At 30.5% G+C, this 18,285-nt stretch overlaps 1 protein-coding gene and 1 long non-coding RNA gene across 3 annotated transcripts; one reads left to right on the top strand and one right to left on the bottom strand.

Moving 5' to 3' along the window:
• Positions 1–3,903: 3,903 nt before the first annotated feature.
• LOC105634704 (GATA zinc finger protein) lies at positions 3,904–9,844 on the bottom strand. The gene is made up of 3 exons (XM_012217598.4): positions 8,942–9,844; positions 4,759–4,927; positions 3,904–4,539 (listed from the first exon to the last, which is right to left on the bottom strand). Exons 1-3 carry the CDS (start codon positions 9,722–9,724, stop codon positions 4,076–4,078), a joined length of 1,416 nt encoding a protein of 471 aa, XP_012072988.1. The 5' UTR covers positions 9,725–9,844; the 3' UTR covers positions 3,904–4,075.
• A 1,272-nt stretch (positions 9,845–11,116) lies between these two features.
• LOC105634705 (uncharacterized) lies at positions 11,117–17,133 on the top strand. Of its 2 annotated transcripts, none has more exons than XR_016319762.1 (4): positions 11,117–11,463; positions 12,121–12,232; positions 15,146–15,212; positions 16,903–17,133. It is a non-coding gene; the product is annotated as an uncharacterized LOC105634705 (long non-coding RNA). The 2 variants fall into 2 exon arrangements; XR_016319763.1 differs by having other exon boundaries at positions 12,017–12,232.
• Positions 17,134–18,285: the final 1,152 nt, after the last annotated feature.

Here is an 18,285-nt window from a genome sequence, read left to right as displayed (position 1 = left end):
ACAATATTTAATTTTATGTTTAACATGCAACTGTATTCAACTTTTTTTACTCCAATTGATTCAAGATTTTCTGTTTACTAAAAAAAATAAAAGTTTCAAAATAATATAAATATTAATATATAAATAGTCGTGATTCCACTATTCATGCATAAATATTAGTTGAATTAGAGAAGAATTTGTATTATATTTAAATTAATATTTTTGTGGTAAATGTTTATCTGAAAGGTTTAATTATTTATATATTTTAAAAAATTAACTTTTAGAAAAATACACATCTAATCAATTTGTAGAAAAATTAAATAAAAAATTTAAAAATTTCTAAAATAAAAGATAATGCAATACTGAAAGCAAGAAAAATTAAGTTTCATCTCTCCTTCGTGATTAGTGATCTTGCTTCAATCTTTTTAAATATTTCAATCTTCAATCAATTTCAAATAATTAACGAAATTTATATATGTGACTAATATTTTGAACCAAAATGCCCCTTTCTTTCTTCTTTTCTTAATTATATCTCTATCATTCTCCTGTATGATATAAACATTCGATTTTAAAAATTTAATTTACTGATGACCATATGGTTCTCCGAGCACTTAATTTAAATTCAATATAATGAATCATTATAAAAAACATACACTAAAAAAGAATTTAAATCCAAAAACATATAATGCACATATTTACATAAATCATACAAATATTCATTGTATATACAAATAGATACACATATTGACCGACGTAATCAAGCAAAAAAATAAAATAATTGATGCACGCATATTTTCTAACATCGTGCTAATAAGTGTATTCGCTTACATACTTTCTAATTACCCAAATATCTTAATTAGAGTTTTTAGATGCACACATAAAAAATCATGACAAAAAGAACTACACAAAAAACGAATAAGAGAAAGAGAAAGACTGTAAATAACTGCAACTAAAGAATAAGAAGAAATCAAAAAATGAAAGAGCAGCTCAAAAATAAAACAGCAGATCAAAAACTGTGGCTTATAACGTCCTTTAGGATCCTATATTCATGTCATCAACTGAATTAATATTCAATAGTAAGCTCAAGCTGTTGTAAGTGTTAGCAAAGCCATCTTTGGAAATAAGAGAAATAGCAAACGAGAGATTTTTCTTTTCTCCTTTTCTCTTTCAATCTAGTGACTTTGGAGATTAACATTATATAGAAAAAACTATAAACTTGGATTTGGCAGAGGCAGACCAAATATTCAAATAAAAAAATAAAATAAATTTCTATTCAAAAATACATTTTAATTAATGATTGACTCATAAAATTATAAGAAATGAAAAAAAAAATCTGGAGCATTTTAACATGTAAAATTATTATTAATTGGTTATAATTCTAATTATTATTAGTATTATCATACCATTAATTAATTTTGAAGAAACGGAAAGATAGAAACTCTTACAAGAGAATCTGAATAGAATCTTTTTTTTTTTTTTTTTTTTTTTTTGTGTGATTGTCATTATCAACTTTCTGCTTTTAACAATTATCTTAATTTGTAATTAGGTGGAAGCCGGGCATTTGACGAGTTACTTCATTACTTTATTATTATTATATATTGAATTAAAAAAATTTTTTTTTACCATATATATATATAAAACTAAATGTTTATAAAAAAATAAGTCGTGGATAATAAAAAGAAGCAAATAGAAGATATATATATAAACCAAAATAACGTAAATGCATATAATACAAAAGTCCTGCAAAATAAGCATTAACTAAATTGTTTTGCAAAACTATAAATTTGAAAGATATACTTAAAAACTCTCTACCTCCAGAATTTTTGCAAATAAGCTAAGAGTAAAAGAATAATAAAGACAATAATAAAGATATATAGATATAAAAATAGATAATTAGTATAAATAAATGGACACAAAAAAAATTAAATAGTGCAATCTAGAAATTTAAAATATAAATGTAGATACTTATTTTAAATAAGTAACAATTTTTTAACTTAAAAAAAATACCTTAAGTGATCTAATAAAAAATAAAAAAATAAAAATTCAAACTTCAAAAATAAAAATATAGATAATTTTTGTAAATGAATATTAAGTTTTAAAATATAATCATTAGATATAATTTTCTAATATTTAAATAATAAAATTTAAATTTATATGATAAAAGTATCATTTTAATATAAATGATAAGAATCTCGATTCCTTTTTAATTTATTAAATATATATTTTTTTAATATTATCTTATAAACTCCCTTTCTTATTTTAAATATATTTGCTGAATTTAATGTTTCTTTTCTTTTCTTTTTTTCCTTTTAAATAATTTTTACTTTGCTATATAACTTTAATAGTAAAGATATTTCTCCTATCCTAGCAAGCAAAAAACATAAAAGAAATGACAATATAATAATAATAATAATAATAATAATAATAATGAATAAATAAATAAATACCAACATTTAGTTGATAAGTATAAAAACTACACAAACAAATTGAAAAAAACTAGGGCTAAACATACTCAACATTGTACATTTGATTGTATAAAGATAAAAAATAAAAAAGTATTTTCCTAAAAAAATTCATTAAGTTATTGAAATAATGAGATTTAATTAATGTCAGTCTCATTTATCTCTTCCTTTTTCCACACCAATCTTTGCCTCTATGTTGTTTCGTCCATATTATATAATTGAAGTTGTTATTTTCATCCTTTTGCTATGTGAAAAACAACAATAACATATATATCAAAATAAAAAAAATAATAATAAAAACCAGAAAATCGAAAGAAACAACAAAAAAAAAAAGAAGAAAATCATTATGAAAAAAATCATTCAAACTGATTAAATAGAGATATATATAGATATATAGATATAAATAAAAAAAAATTGAAAATTTTTAAAGTTTTAAATTTATTCAAAAGTTTTAAAGGTTTAATTATTCAAGAACATAGATATATATAGATATAAAAAAATATTTAAAAAATATTAAAAATTTATAAAATTTATAAAAAAATAGAAAAAAAAATTCAAACATCAGAGTACCAAGTCAATATTTTTTTTTTCCTGGATAGATATGGAATTGTTCCTCACTTAACATAAGGCTTGAATTTCTATTCCTTTTTTTATATGTTAAAAATATTAAGATTTCTAATTAAATTTAAATATTAGCCTTTAGTTGTCATAATAATAAATTAGTAAAGAAATTTTTATTTCTCTTAATTGAGTTAAAATATTTATCCTTTTTTTTCTGTATTTGGCTTCCAAAATGATTTTTTTTTTCCTTAATATTAGGGTTTCAAATTGAATTCAAATATTTTTTGATTCATTAATGGTGAAGATAACATAATAGGCTATACAATAAAGATTTGCTCTCTTCTTAACTCACTAAATTGGTGAAAGCTCTCTCCTTAACTCACTAAATTGGTGAAAATTCTTGCAGTCGAGAGGGAAGTTCAACTCCTCACATTATAACAATCTTAGAATTCCAAATTGAATTCAAATATTTATAGCTTAGTTAAAATTATTATTCTTCTTTTTATTTTATAGAAATATAGGATTAATAAAATACGTTTTTTGAGGATCAAACTCGTGTTCTTACTCTCATAAGGATTGAAAGCGCTTACCATTCCAATCAATACCTTCTCAGTAAATAAAATAGTAATTTAAAGTAGATGTATGAGGAATTGATTTAAATGCATATTACAATTGAATTAATCTATATAAGCTCCACTTGTCTAAGCACATTAATTGAGTAAATTAGTAGGCCGATTAGCCCATGATCATGCTTATTGGCAACATACCCAACCACAAAAAAAAAAAAAAAAAAAAAAAAAAAAAAGGGGGAAATTTTATATGACAAAATATCAGGACGTCACACCCTAATGAATGTCTCTCTTCCAGAACATTATAATTCACCAAAATGAAGAAGGAGAAATACATAAAACCATAAAAAGTTTAAGATATGATTTCATTTTATTACAATATAACATAATTTGTTAAAAACCCATCATTGGGTATCAAATGGGCCTAAACAAAATGATGGAGCGGCCCATACACAAATAATATATACATCCCATAATACAAAGTTCATGAAAGGAAATCTAGCTCTACTCATCCTCAACATTGACACAACTGTCCACAAGAATTCTTTTCATATCACCAATTAAATTCTGCATTTGCTCTCTTGAATGCAATGGAGATGGATACACACAAGCAGAATCCAATTGTCCATTGCGGATCGTGTCAAATACAGCAACAGACGGACCGACTCCATGGACAGAAGCACATCCTATAAAATCCTGTACTCCAAACTCCTTATACAGTTCATTATGATCATCAATCACAGGGTCCTCAAACACAGATATGCAGGCAGTTCTCAATGCTGATGATGGAGTTAAACCTGGATTATCAATTGCCTTGCCCATTAGGAAGTTCAAGTCACCCATGTCTGTGAAGTGTTTGTTGTTGTTCTTTGCATTTGCAAATGACATGTAACATCTCTTTGCTACCTCCCATAGCTTGTCATCTCCACTTATGTCATGTGTATTCATGATGGCAGAGTGGTAAAATCCTGATACAATCAGAATCCCCATTGTCAAACCAGAAGCTTTCTTTCCCCAATTTTTTTTGGATATGTTATGTTATGTATTAACATTTCTCAAGTTCAGTATGAGAAATGGAGATCCTTGATGGGATAGGGATGGTAGGAGCAAGGACAGGGAAAACCACCGTCCCCTCGCATCCCGCCTGTTGCAATTCCAATGGTATATAATGCAAGAACATGACTTACCAAGATGGTGGACGCTGAGGACAGGGTCGAGAAGTGAACGGCAGTCTACGAGGGTTACAACAGCATACTTCTGCCTTTGCTCATGAGGAAAGTTTTCAGAGGAATATGTTGCTATCAAACCAGCAGCTGCTAAGGCTGCACACAGTTTAATCCCTCTTGACTCGCAGCCCTTCAACAAATAAAAGTGATTAATCTCATCAATTGGACATGTCACAAATAATTAATATTAATAGTTATAAGATGACTACAATGATTTAAATTGTCCTCCTACACTCTAACGCATGTATCAAGAACTTTTCCTTCAAAAACTCCACTCTACCAGAAAGAATTTCAATTTGTTGATGTTGGGTGGTACGTGACAAGCAATGTTAGTGAATTTATGAAAAAGTAACTTAAGGTTTGATTTTAGTTTTCTTTTTAAAATAAATCAACCCAATTAGACCATAACCATATTTGTTTATATATTACATAAACAATATATATGAGTGTATAAATTTAGTTTGAACCAAGCGGTTTGATTCATCCACAGTATCGTCTGGTTTCAATTTGATTTTAATTTGAATCGAATCGGTGGCAATGCCAACCAAGTCATATACTGTGTAGTATAAACAATTGAATAACATATTCTCCTGCTATTGGAGGTCTCTACTACTACTTTCTATAAGGTTAGAGAATCAAATGTTACCTATTTATTATATCAATTAAACAAATGTAGTAATTAAACCTCACCATGGTAAAATTTCCCTTTTGTTACTTTTTTTTTTAAAAAAATAATGAATGTAGTATAAATATTTTAGGTTAAGATGGACCAATTTGTACCAAGAGCCATATATATATGCCAAAAATCATCCGCACAGTGATGAAATCAGGGTTTAAATTTAGGGGATAAAAATGTACTCTTTATTCAGACTCAATTTTTTACTTTTAACTTTTGTTTGTCAATTAAATAATTTTTAATTTTTTTTTTGAGGGAATTATTTTTAAGTTTATTTAACAAATGGAAAAATTTTTAATTTAAAATGAGAAAGTGAGACTTGAACATTGAATCTTAAAACAACAGATAATATACTTTAATCATTCAACCAATGCTCATTATTAAAAAATATTTGTAAGAAAATATAAATTAAATTAATTTTGAAGTGTTGAATGAATCACCTATAAAACTCATTGTTTTATGAAAAAAAAAATATATATATTGCAATGATTATCTAACACATAAACTTATTATGGTTAAAAGTCGAGCCATTAAATTAAATGAGACTCTTTTCTTTCAAATTCTAAATATTACTATTGAGGAATGAAAATTAATCGTTACACTTTAAAATTATGTATAAATAATGTTATATAACTAATTTTAATATTTGTATAAACAATTGTATATATATATATATTCATCTTGTGTTATTTTATTGACTTCAATAAATGGTATTACGTTATATTCAACTAAATAAACAAATAAGTAATTAATTAATTTTATATCATAGAATCATTATTTTACGAGTTTAGTCATATATAAAATTAAAGCATATTTTGTAATGAAAATTTTACACTATTTATTTATAATATTTGAATTATTTATTATTATTATGAATTAAAATAAATAAAAAATAAATTTTTGTTTAGTATGGATTTAAATTGGGTTAGTTATAAATTTGTTACCTCAATTTTCAAAAATTTTATATTTGAATGTCTCAACGGAAAATCTTAACAATCAAGTATCTTAACTCATTATAAATTTTTAATCAAGTGTTGCCTACTTATACGGCAAGCTGTAAATACAAATATAATAAATACATGGGCCCACCTTATCTATTAAAAGTGATGATTCAATTTTGACTACTGAAGAGCAAATTCTGTAGAGGAAGAGTGGGGGAGGGACAATAGGAGGTGGGATAAAAACCGGAGGAATAGATTGTGGAAAAGAGATAGGAGGAAGCCGTTGATGAGACTGTGGAGGGGTACATGCAGCTTGCTACGTGGCTTCACTTTTCAAAACTAAATTATTACATTTTAATAGACAAAGTGGGCTATTTATATTTCTAGCCTGCCATATCAACAGGTAACACCTCGTTGAAAAATTACGACGGACTTAAATACTTGATTGTAAAAATTTTTCGTTGAGATATCAGAATAGAAAATTTTTCGAGAGTTAAAAGGCACTAAATTTATAATTAATCCAATTTAAATTTAAAGCGACAGAAGTTAAAAAAATTGCAAAAAGCAAGGACCGAACCTCGAACTAAGCTCAATTCAAATGATAAAAACGTGAATTACGCTGCCAATAAGCTTACCAGGCCCCTTAGAATCTCTTTCAACCATTACTGATATGGGCAAAATCGGCATAAAGCAGTTTTTACTTTTTAGCTCTAGACGCCCATTAATTTTGGAATCATCCCTATATCCGTCGTTGTACGCGCACATGTACAATAATAAAATTATCCCGACCACCCCACTTCTTAGTTGTCATGTCATGCGAATGTAACATTGGGCCTAATTCAGGCTAACACTTCTTTTGTTTTTCTTTCGTCCACTTGGGTTTGTGTCTTTTTTCGAAATGTGTGGGCCTAATTGACAGTGACCAAAAGGCCGAAAAGCCTAGGCAGTTAATATTTTATTAGAGCATACATGTACAACTTGTTAGAGCATACATGTACATCTTGTTAATCCATTAATGTTTAATATTTTAAACTTTCTATAAGCATTAAGTATAACAAGTTTCAAAAAGAATAAAACTACAAAAAATATCTTTTCTACTATTTAAAAATGATAAATTTTTACTTAAAAAATTAATATCTTATGCTAAAATCATTTCAATCATTCTGATAAAACCATCTCCAAATAAATAGAAGATTTCAATTTTTATATTTATATTTTTTATTTTTTATTTTTGTAAAATTATTATGATGTACTCCTTTTATATTCTTATTAATTAATTGCAAAGTTTTTTTAAAAAATTTTCTACTTTCACCTTGTAAAAGCACGCAATAATTCTTTTTTTATTTTTTTTATTTTTTGGTTTGAATAATGCACATTTGGTCTTCTAAATTTGTTTCTATATTTTTTAAACACAAAATTAAAATTTAAATCAATTAAAACATAAATTTTCATTGAGAGACTAATTTGTTTCAATTCTATGGCTAGATATTTTGGCCATTTATTTTCACTTAATAAGTAAAAATATTTATTGCAGCGAAAAAAAAAAAAACTCATTTGATATATTTATTTAAAAGTACCATTTTAAAAGTATAATTTTGAATAAATTACAACTTCATACATAAATTTGATTCTAAACTTTGGTTAATTCTCTTTGTGACCCTTTGAATTTTGTAGGTTCAACAATAGTCATACACTTTCATATTTCAGTAATTATGTAACTTGTCAAAATGAAACAACTTTATAGGGATCCAATCATAACCCTGCACATAAAATTTTGATGAAGAACATAATTATTACTAAAATGTGAAAGTACATAATAATGATTGAACCCTACAAAATTCAAAGGTCTATAAGGAGAAATCGGAAAAATTCACGATTAAATTTATGCATTACACCAATAAACTACATATCAAATTTTAAAAGCGAATGTCAATTAAGTAACGGTCTTCTAACTTGTGTGAGGAGTGAAAGGTCTCGAATTAAATTTTCAGGAGGGTTACCCCTCCTGTGTAAATCGCATGAAAATTTCAACCCATAAAAGCTTTCAAAAATTAAAAAAAAAAAAAATTAAAAGCCAATCGAGCTTTTTTTTTTTTTTGAAAGGAATATAAGAATAATTCCTTTTTGTCACCTAGAGGCAGCAATATAAAACCAAATTATGAGTCCTTTTCTTATGTATGAATGGATAACATTAGTTATTTTTATCATCTCGTCTCCAATACACAAACAATATTTGGTGGCTGAGCGGCAGATTAAGCTCCAGACTCATTGCCTAACCAATAAATCCTTTCTAACAATTGATCTGAATATTAATTATTAAGGTGCAAACTAACCAATATAACAGAAACAAAATTCATAGACGAGAATTTTTTTTTTTTTTTTTTAAATGGAGAATTTTATCATTTCAACTAAAGGATGTCTCATGTCACCGATTAAACTAAAATCAGACTCAGCTCAAAATTTCATATTGAATCCTAAAAACCAAAACAAAATAAGCCATAAAAAGCCAGATAAAGATTCAACTTACCTGAAGAAGCTTCTGCGTTTCATCTGAGTTCATTTGCAGCCTCACCACCTGAGAAATTCTCGGCGACTCACAGTCCACAAAGCTCAAATTCGCCAATCTGAAAGAGTTCAATGAATACCCAACCACATCCATTCCTCTAAGCCAAAATGGCTTATTAGCTTTTCCATTAGGAATTAAATCCTCAATTTTCGACCCAATTTCATTATTCTCATTTAATTCCTGATTATTATTGTTATTACAATCACTTGCTAGCTTCACCAGTTCTCTTAGCAAATAAACCGCCGACGCACGGTCACAGGCCGCCGTGTGTAGCCGCAGTACCAGCACCCACTCTGATTCGCTTAGAGTGTAAACGCTAGCGAATAACAGTTCAAGGTCAGTTTCAGGATTTGACGTCGACCAGGAGTTTTTGTTTATTTCGTGTTCTAGAAGGATATGGTAAGGAGTCACGGTAAGGGTATTATCGGAATTATTGGAAATAATGGTGGCAGTTGATGAAAGATCGAAGAATTGGATTTGGATATGAGATGAAGGAGGAGTCACGAAGGAGAAAGTGGCGGTGGAGGTGTCAAAGTGGAGCTTAGAGCGGAGGATAGGGTGGGAAATTTGGAGATGATGGAAGGCATTTTGGAGAAGATGTAAATTCGGGGTTTCTGATAAAAGAAGGGCTACGACCGCGATACCGGTTCCGCCAGGCACGGCTTTGCACCAGCTGTATTCGGTGCCGCCAACCAGTCGAGCCCTAGGCTCAGTGGTTAGTGAATCTTGGCCATTGTTGGACATGGTGAAGCCTGAAGGAGAAGAAGAAGACTGAGTGATGGAGAAGAAGAGTAAGTTTTTTAATTTTTTGTTTCTAATGGTGAATTTAACTGAGGTTGTAGAAAATAGTTGAGTAAGTAATTTGGTTCTTAACTTTCCATGTACGTCCAAAGAAAATTATTTGAACAAAAAGCTGACTCCATTCTAAGTACTTATGGAAGTATTCTACTACTCGTGGCTTAAATTCATTATATCCAAGGTAGTGATGAATAATAGTAAAAAATAAATAGTATAAACTAATAGATATACATAAATAGTTAAAAATAAATTCAGTTAAAAAAATAGTAAAAAATAAATCAAATAAAGAATAGATTGCAATGAACAAATAAATGTATAAACTAATAGATATATAGAGTCAACAAATAGGATCAACTAAATTTTTTTTTTTAAAAGGAACGAAATTGGTTTGAATGGAAATGACTCGAGTTTTTAAGTAAGAGGTTAAATATTAAAAATTTTAAAATTGTCGATTTCAATTTCAAAATTATCGGTTTGGATTATAAAAAATGTGAGACCAAAATCAAACTGTTTTTAGATGGTCTCTAAGACGGTTTTAAAACCATCGATTTTCGGTTTTGTTTCAATTTTCGACCAAAATTAGATAATTTATTTGAAACTCATTAAAATTCTTTTTAAATTTGTAACTTAAATAAATAATAATAATAAATATTGCTATTGAAAAAAAATCAATTTAATAAAAATTCTTAAAATTTATTTTAAAATATTATAATAAAACAAAAACAAATTGTTTAAGAATATATTTTTCACAATTTCAAATCGGAACCTTTTAAAGCAAAACCGTTAATTTAAATTTTTAAAAAATAAAGAATCAAAACTGAACTTTAAGTATATAGTTTCGATTACAATTAACAACCAAGAACCTTTTACCATAGTTTAATATTGGTTTTGATCGATTTAGTTTTTATTTAATTCTGATTCCAAATCGAAACATCGCAATGCATGCTAATGCTGCGTGATAAGGATTTGGTTTATCCAATAGGCTAGCGACAACTATGATATAAATTAAAAATAAAAAGCAAAAATTACCTTGACAATTTGGCGTATTTACTTTTTACTATTTTATTAAATTTGCTTTTACGGTGATAAACTATTCAGAGTTATTAAAAATTAAAGGGGAAAAAGTTTTATAGTCCCTGAAGTTTAGCCTAATTAACTACTTAGTCCTTCTATTTTAAAAAAATTAATTTAATGTCTCTATGTTTTACACTGCCAAACTGAATAGTCCTTCCCTAAAAAAAATGACTTTTCACTGTTAATTCAAAGAGAAAAGACAAATATAACCTCCTATATAAAATAAAAGACAACCGAATAATTAACCTCCTTTAATATCTTGGTCAAAGTTATCAAAATAGTGAAATACTCACTTAAGCAATTCCTCCATTTCCTCTCGTTCTTCACGCCTCTTGCTCTTCTCTTTTCCTTTTCTGCAACAATGACATGATCTCATCTTGATCAACAACAAGAAGAAAATACTCCCAATCACAACAATACACAGATTCAAAATTACCCATCCCAACCCCAAAAACTCTGCTCTCGTCTCCTTTTTCACCCTCCATACCCAATACATCAGTTTTAAAACTCTAATCCAAGAAAGGTATTAGGAGACTTGACTCAAAGAGATGAAACGGAACGTTCTAAACAAAACGCAACACAGCAAACAAAAGAAGGAATTAAGCAACACGGTACGAATTAATTAATTTATTATAGAAGAATGTTAGTTATACTGTCAGTCCTAGTTGGCACTAGTTGTTAGCAAACAGTCCTAGTATGATTAGGTTCTTGAAGGGATTAAATGAACAATATCTACATGTGAAGTCACAGATACTGTTGTCGGATCCTTTACCCCCTATAAATTGAGCTTTCTCTCTAGTTATACAATAAGATAGACAAATGATGTACTGTGTGAATGTTGATCCAAAGTCTTGCTCAATAAGTCTTCTAATAGCAACCTCAGATCTAATAGGAATTATAATTCTGCTTCTGAAAATAAGAACTCAACTCTTGGCAATAGAACTGTAGTTAATGAAAATCAAGCTTACAATTTCAAATTGTAGGATTTAGGCCCTACTGGATCTTATATGTAGCGAAACTACATGAATAACAATCTTAAATTTTGTACTTTCTGTGGTAAACCAAGGCACACAATTGACACTTTTTACAAGAAACATGGCTATCCTCCTGGTTTTGCTTTTAGAAACTAAATTAACATGTCTTTTATAAACATGTGTGCCTAAGATTCTTTCCAAACATCAATGGATCAAATTGCAAGTTCATATCACACAAATCTACCATTCACCCCTGACCAGCATTTGGAATTCCTTTCTTTGATCCAAGAACAGTCTGCTACTCCTGATCACGCACCTGAGAATCATGTTGCTGCTGTGCATAATGTTACTTCTGCTACACGGCAAGCATTGCCTCTTGCACAGACTGGTTTGAGCAACAACTCAGGTAATTCTTTAGCTCTACATGTCACTTCAGTTTCTCATACTTGGCTCCTGGATACTAGAGCAACTAACCATATTGCTTTTTCACTCTCTCTATTCACTACTTATAAGAAGATTAAGCCTATGTCTATGAAGCTACCAGATGGCAATTATGTTATTGCAAATTACTCAGGGACCGTCAAGTTCACAAATGATTTTCAATTTAGTGATGTTTATATATACCAAACTTCAAGTTTAATCTTATCTCAATTACAAAACTCATATAACAATTGGCTTGCATTTTTGAAGGCACTTCTTGTGTTATTTAGGATCAGATTACATTAAAGAGGATTGGTTTAGCTGAAGTGCAATCTGGTCTTTATGCTCTCATTTGACCAACTTCAGAACATATGGTGAACTCAATTTATGCATTTACAGCTTTTACATCTTCTACTTTAACACTTCCTTCATTTCCAATGGAAGCTCTACGACATTACAGATTAGGACGTTTGTCCCATTCAAGGTTGATGCAAATAAGTTAGCAAGTGTTTTTTATTAAAGCTGTTTCCCATGAATTGCCTTGTGATTGTTCTCATCTAGCTAAGCAGAAAAGGCTTCCTTTTCCTCAAAGTGAGTCTATTGCTAGTTCTGCTTTTGATTTGGTGCATATGGACAAATGGGGACCACTTTGAATTCCTTCTATACATGGACATAGATATTTGTTAACTATTGTTGATGATCATGCAAGATTTGTTTGGATTTTGTTAATCAGATCAAAAACAGAAGTGAGATCTCTTGTTCATACTTTTGTTACCATGATTAAAACTCAGTTTGGGGTGAAAATTAAGCAAATCAGGACAGATAATGGTGTTCAATTTCACATGAATGAATTTTTCAATAACAAAGGCATATTACATCAGACTTCTTATGTTGAGACACCACAACAGAATGTTGTTGTTGAAAGAAAGCACCAGCACATATTGAATGTGACAAGAGCCTTGCTGTTTCAAGTCATTTGCCTAAGAATTTTTGGTGTTATGCAGCTCCTCATGCATTATTTTTGTTAATAGACTTCCTACACCCTTGCTACAGAACCATTCTTCATATAAACAACTATATCATACTCTTCCACGTTACAAAGAGTTTAGGGTATTTGGTTGTTTGTCATATGATTCTACTCTCTCTTCTCATAGACATAAGCTGGATCCTAGAGCAAGAAGGGCATTATTTATGGGGCATAAATCAGGAACTAAAGGTTTTTTACTTACGGATTTACAATCTAGGGAAGTGTTTCTTTCCAGGAATGTTGTGTTTTATGAAAATCAATTTCCCTTTTCATTACCTCACTCTATTTCATATGAGTTTTCTCAACTGACATATTTTGCTTGCCTTTCTCCTTGTTTCGATGCATTTCCTTTTGACACTACATCTCTAGTTCCTTCTTCCACTACTAATCCATTACCTTCTTCTCATACCCCACCTTTGCAACCACTTTAACCTATTATACCCAACACATTATCTTAATGACCATAAAGAAACAGAAGAGCACCTCAATACCTGCAAGACTACTAGTGCAACCTCACTACCACTTCCTCTATTTCCAAAACTCACATCCCCTTTCTTTCATTCTATCCTACCATAACTTGTCCCCTGCTTACTCCCATTTCATTGCAAACATTAGCATCACTTTTGAACCCAAAAATTACAAGGAGGCCATTAAGCATTCAGTCTGGCAGGATGCCATGAACACTGAGTTGTCTGCTCTTAAACAAACCAAAACATGGACTCTTGTTTCTTTACTCCAAGGCAAGACTCTAATAGGGTGCAAGTGGGTGTATAAGGTGAAGTACAAATCTGATGGCACAATAGAGAGACATAAAGCCAGATTAGTAGCCGAAGGCTACACACAGATTGAAGGATCGGATTATCTAGATACATTTTCACCTGTGGCAAAAATGACAACTATCAAGTTATTGCTTGCTCTAGCTTCTATCAAGAATTGACATTTACATCAATCAGATGTAAATAATGCTTTTTACATGGAGACTTGACTGAAGAAGTGTACATGGTCCCTCCTCCTGGTTCACAAACTCCACCAAATCATGTTTGCAAACTTTAAAAGAGCTTTTATGGTCTAAAACAGGCTAGCAGACAATGGTTTTTCAAGCTTTCCCAAGTTCTCACATAGCTTGGTTATGTCCAATCCCAATCTGACCATTCTCTCTTTTTTCTTGCTACATCTCAGTCATTTATTGCTCTATTGATTTATGTTGTTTATGTGATCTTAGCAGACAATGATATGATTGAGATTACAAGGGTGAAATAATTACTTGATAATTCTTTTAAAATCAAAGATCTTAGCCCTTTAAAATTCTTTCTTGGCCTAGAAATTGCTCGATCTTCTATGGGTATTTTCATCAACCAAAGAAAACATGCCTTAGAATTGTTAGCAGTGTGACATCCTACTGAATTGAGTCGTTGCATTTAGCGAGTCGAGTCGAGTTGGAACGAACCAGAACCCGGTGCGAGCCATAAAAATTAAATAAATCAAAGACTTGGACTTAATTGAATGAAACATAAAGATGTCGATTCAATTGAAATAAAAGTATAAGGATTACGACCTAATTGAAATAAAGTATAAAGTTTAGGTATTAAATGGTAAAATATTGAAAATTTAGGTACTATTTGGTAATTTTTTAACATACTAGAAGATATATTTGGAGGTTACCCGAAAATTCCATTCACTTTACCTTCTCCATCTTCTCCTTTGTCTTCTTCCTTCACTTTACCTTCTCCATCTTCTCCTCCATTTTCTACCTTAATATTCAACCTTTCAAGCATTAAATTCAACCTATAACTCTATCCAAGTAAGTTGAATTTCTTGAATTTCATAATTTAGTGAGATTTTGGATGATTTCTAAGATGTTATTATGTACAGGAGAGGTGAGCTCAAAGTGAGAAGAGAAAGGAAGCTAAGAAGAAGGTTGAAAGCTTTTTGGTTGAAGGTTTGATATCTCTTTTAGTTTAACAAATTTTCTTGCATGAGAATATGTGTAGTGTGATGATAGTGATAAGATATGTGGCTGAATGTTGAGTAATAGGTTTGAGAATGTTGATTAAGCATGGAATGCATTGAATAAATGAAGTGGATATTGATTTCATCCTGAAACAGGTTTATTGGAAAACTGACCAGTAACTTCAACCTAAATTTGAATCTGTTTACCGATGGAATTAGGAAGTGGTATAGAAGAGTTATTTGTTCCTTTATGTTTTATCTGTCTATGAGCTTTGGAATCACCTAAATTGGACTTATAAATGGAAAGATATGCCCAAAATAGTACAAACTGTGCATGCTGGAAATCAAAATCCGGGCGGACTGGAAGGTGCTACTTTAGTTCAATATATGACTACTTTACCAACATATTTCAAAGATGTCATAGAAGAAATATTTGTACCCTAATGTGTTAGCTAACCATATAATTTAGAATCACCTAAATTGGCCTTATAAATTGAGAGATATGACCAAAATGGTATAAACTGTGCAGGCTGGAAACCAACAGCTGGGCAGACTGGAAGTTGCTACTTTAATTCAATATGTGACTACTTTACCAACATATTTCAGACAGGTGGTAGAAGACATATTTGTACCCTAATGTGTTAGCTAACCATAGAATTTATAATCACCTAAATTGGCCTTATAAATGGATAGATATGACTAAAATGGTACAAATTGTGCAGGCTGACAACCAACAGCTGGGCAGACTGGAAATTGTTACTTTAATTCAAAATTTAACTACTTTACCAACATATGTCAGAGATGTCATAGAAGAAATATTTGTACCCTAATGTGTTAGCTAACCATAGAATTTAGAATGACCTAATTGGACTTAAGAAGAAAGAGTTATGCTAGAATTTGTGAAACATGTACAGGCTACCCTGGTAGATTTTAAGGCTACATTAGAAATGCTATCGGAATGCATATGTAGATTCATTCAGCCTAAGATTAGTACTTAAATTAAAATCAAAAATTTCCTTAATCAGAATGTTCTAAATTAAGACACATAAAGATTCGTTAGAGTTGCGTCGCGGGTGCAACAGTTATATTAATTTCACGCAAGTTACTTTACAAGTTATTAATTGTTTGCATTATTACTCATTTGATATTACTTGTTGTTGTCTATGAAATCCTTTTAACGCATGAAACAGGTTAGCGATGTATAAAATGAGATAGCATACAGGTAAACAGTATGGTTTATGCATTTTATGAATAATATAGATAATATGCTCCACTGAGGTTAGGTAGAAACCACGTAGATAAGGTTATGTAACGACATAGGATAGCAGATCTGCGTCCCATATAGTTTGGTACTCAGGCTATAGGCCATTGAGTGGATATGATTTATATACGGGTCATAGCAACCCAGCCATACAGTATTCATCCAGTTTCATACAGTCATTCTTATCACTTCGGTTTCACTGTAACCTTATGGAGCCATACAGTTACGAAATTGTGTTATTTATAAATTATACGATGTTTAATAAAAATTGTATAATTCATACAGCATAATGAACAGCAGGTAAGACCATGAAAGTATAATGATATGTGTGCTTACATACTTATTTATTTAATTCTTATTAAGTTGAGATATCCACTGAGCTTTATTTGCTCAGCGAGTTACCTGTTTTAACTCGCAGGTTTTGGGTCTGGACCGTAGAGAGTCATCTTTATAACTACTGCAGTTCATCTTTTGAAGACCTAGTCTTCAGGGTAACTACTCATTTTGATATTTTGGTTCTGTGGCATGTACAGGGCACATAGTTAGGCCCATTTCATTTTGAAAAATAGTTTAATGTCTTGTATATATTGAATAAATGTCTGTATATAAATGATGTATAAAGCAACAGCATGACATAATATTTAGCATACAGGATGATATCAGCATGACAGGACATAGGTTCAACCAGATTGTAGCGTCTCAGCTCGGTTCATTCGGGTTCACGGGTGGACCAAGAAGGGATGTTACAAGCAGACACAGGTTTCTTAGCTTCTAAACCTTGTTCCACTCTTATGGATGTCAATACTAAACTAAGCTCTATTGCTGGCGACCCCCTCACTGACATTTCAGGTTATCGAAGATTAGTTCGAAAGCTCTTGTATCTCACCATGGCTAGACCTAATTTGTCATTTGCAGTAAATCAATTAAGCCAGTTTCTGTCAACCCCTACCACCATTCATCAAAGAGCTTTGCATAGCATTCTAAAATATGTCAAATAGGCTCCTGGCTTGGGTTTATATTTTCCTTCCTCTTCTAAGGTTCATCTGAAAGCCTTTAGTGACCCTGACTGGGCAGGTTGTGTGGATACTAGGAGGTCAGTCACTGTTTACATAAACATATCTTAGTGATTCCATTATTAGCTGGAAGTCAAAGAAGCAAACTGCAATATCTAGATCAACTTCAGAGGTAGAATATCGGGCCCTAGCTGCAACTACTTGTGAAATTCAATGGATCAAGTATTTGCTTCAAGCTCTCCACATCTGTCATCCCCAGCCAGCAAATGTATACTGTACTAACCAATCAGCATTACATATTATTGTCAATCCAACATTCCGTGAGAGGACCAAACATATCGAGTTGGATTGCCACATCGTCAGGGAGAAACTCAAACTTTGTCTCATTCACCTTCTTCCAATACCATCTCATGCTCAATTGGTTGACATCTACATAAAACCACTCCTTATCTCATCTTTTCGTTTCCTAATACTCAAGTTGGGAATGCATGATTCCATTTTCTAGCTTTTGGGGGGCAGGGTTATTACGAGACATGACTTAAAGAGATGAAACGGGGAGTTCTGAACAAAACGCAACACAGCAAACAAAAGAAGGAATTAAGTAATATGATGCGGATTAATTAATTTATTCTAGAAGAATGTTAGTTATGCTATCAGTCCTACTTGACACTAGCTGTTAGCAAACAATCATGAATAAAAGCTTGGAGAAGCTTTGTGACAACCTGTGTATATACAAACAACATCGATAAATGAAAATACTACTACAAAATTTCCATTTGTTTTGCTCG

This window comes from Jatropha curcas, chromosome 2 (assembly GCF_041381405.1).
Source record: "Jatropha curcas cultivar XTBG-Jc1 chromosome 2, XTBG_Jcur_1.0, whole genome shotgun sequence".
Classification (NCBI taxonomy): Eukaryota; Viridiplantae; Streptophyta; class Magnoliopsida; order Malpighiales; family Euphorbiaceae; genus Jatropha; species Jatropha curcas.
Note: the sequence above shows the minus strand (reverse complement) of the source record. Positions and strands in the feature narration are given on the sequence as shown.

What these genes read in the sequence shown, in the direction of transcription:
- LOC105634704 (XM_012217598.4), bottom strand. Translation starts at nt 9,724, where the DNA reads ATGTCCAACAATGGCCAAGATTCACTAACCACTGAGCCTAGGGCTCGA. An exon ending in AAACGCAGAAGCTTCTTCAG is followed by an intron (nt 4,928 to 8,941) that starts GTAAGTTGAATC and finishes TATTTGTTGAAG; the next exon opens with GGCTGCGAGTCAAGAGGGAT. An exon ending in CCTCAGCGTCCACCATCTTG is followed by an intron (nt 4,540 to 4,758) that starts GTAAGTCATGTT and finishes TGATTGTATCAG; the next exon opens with GATTTTACCACTCTGCCATC.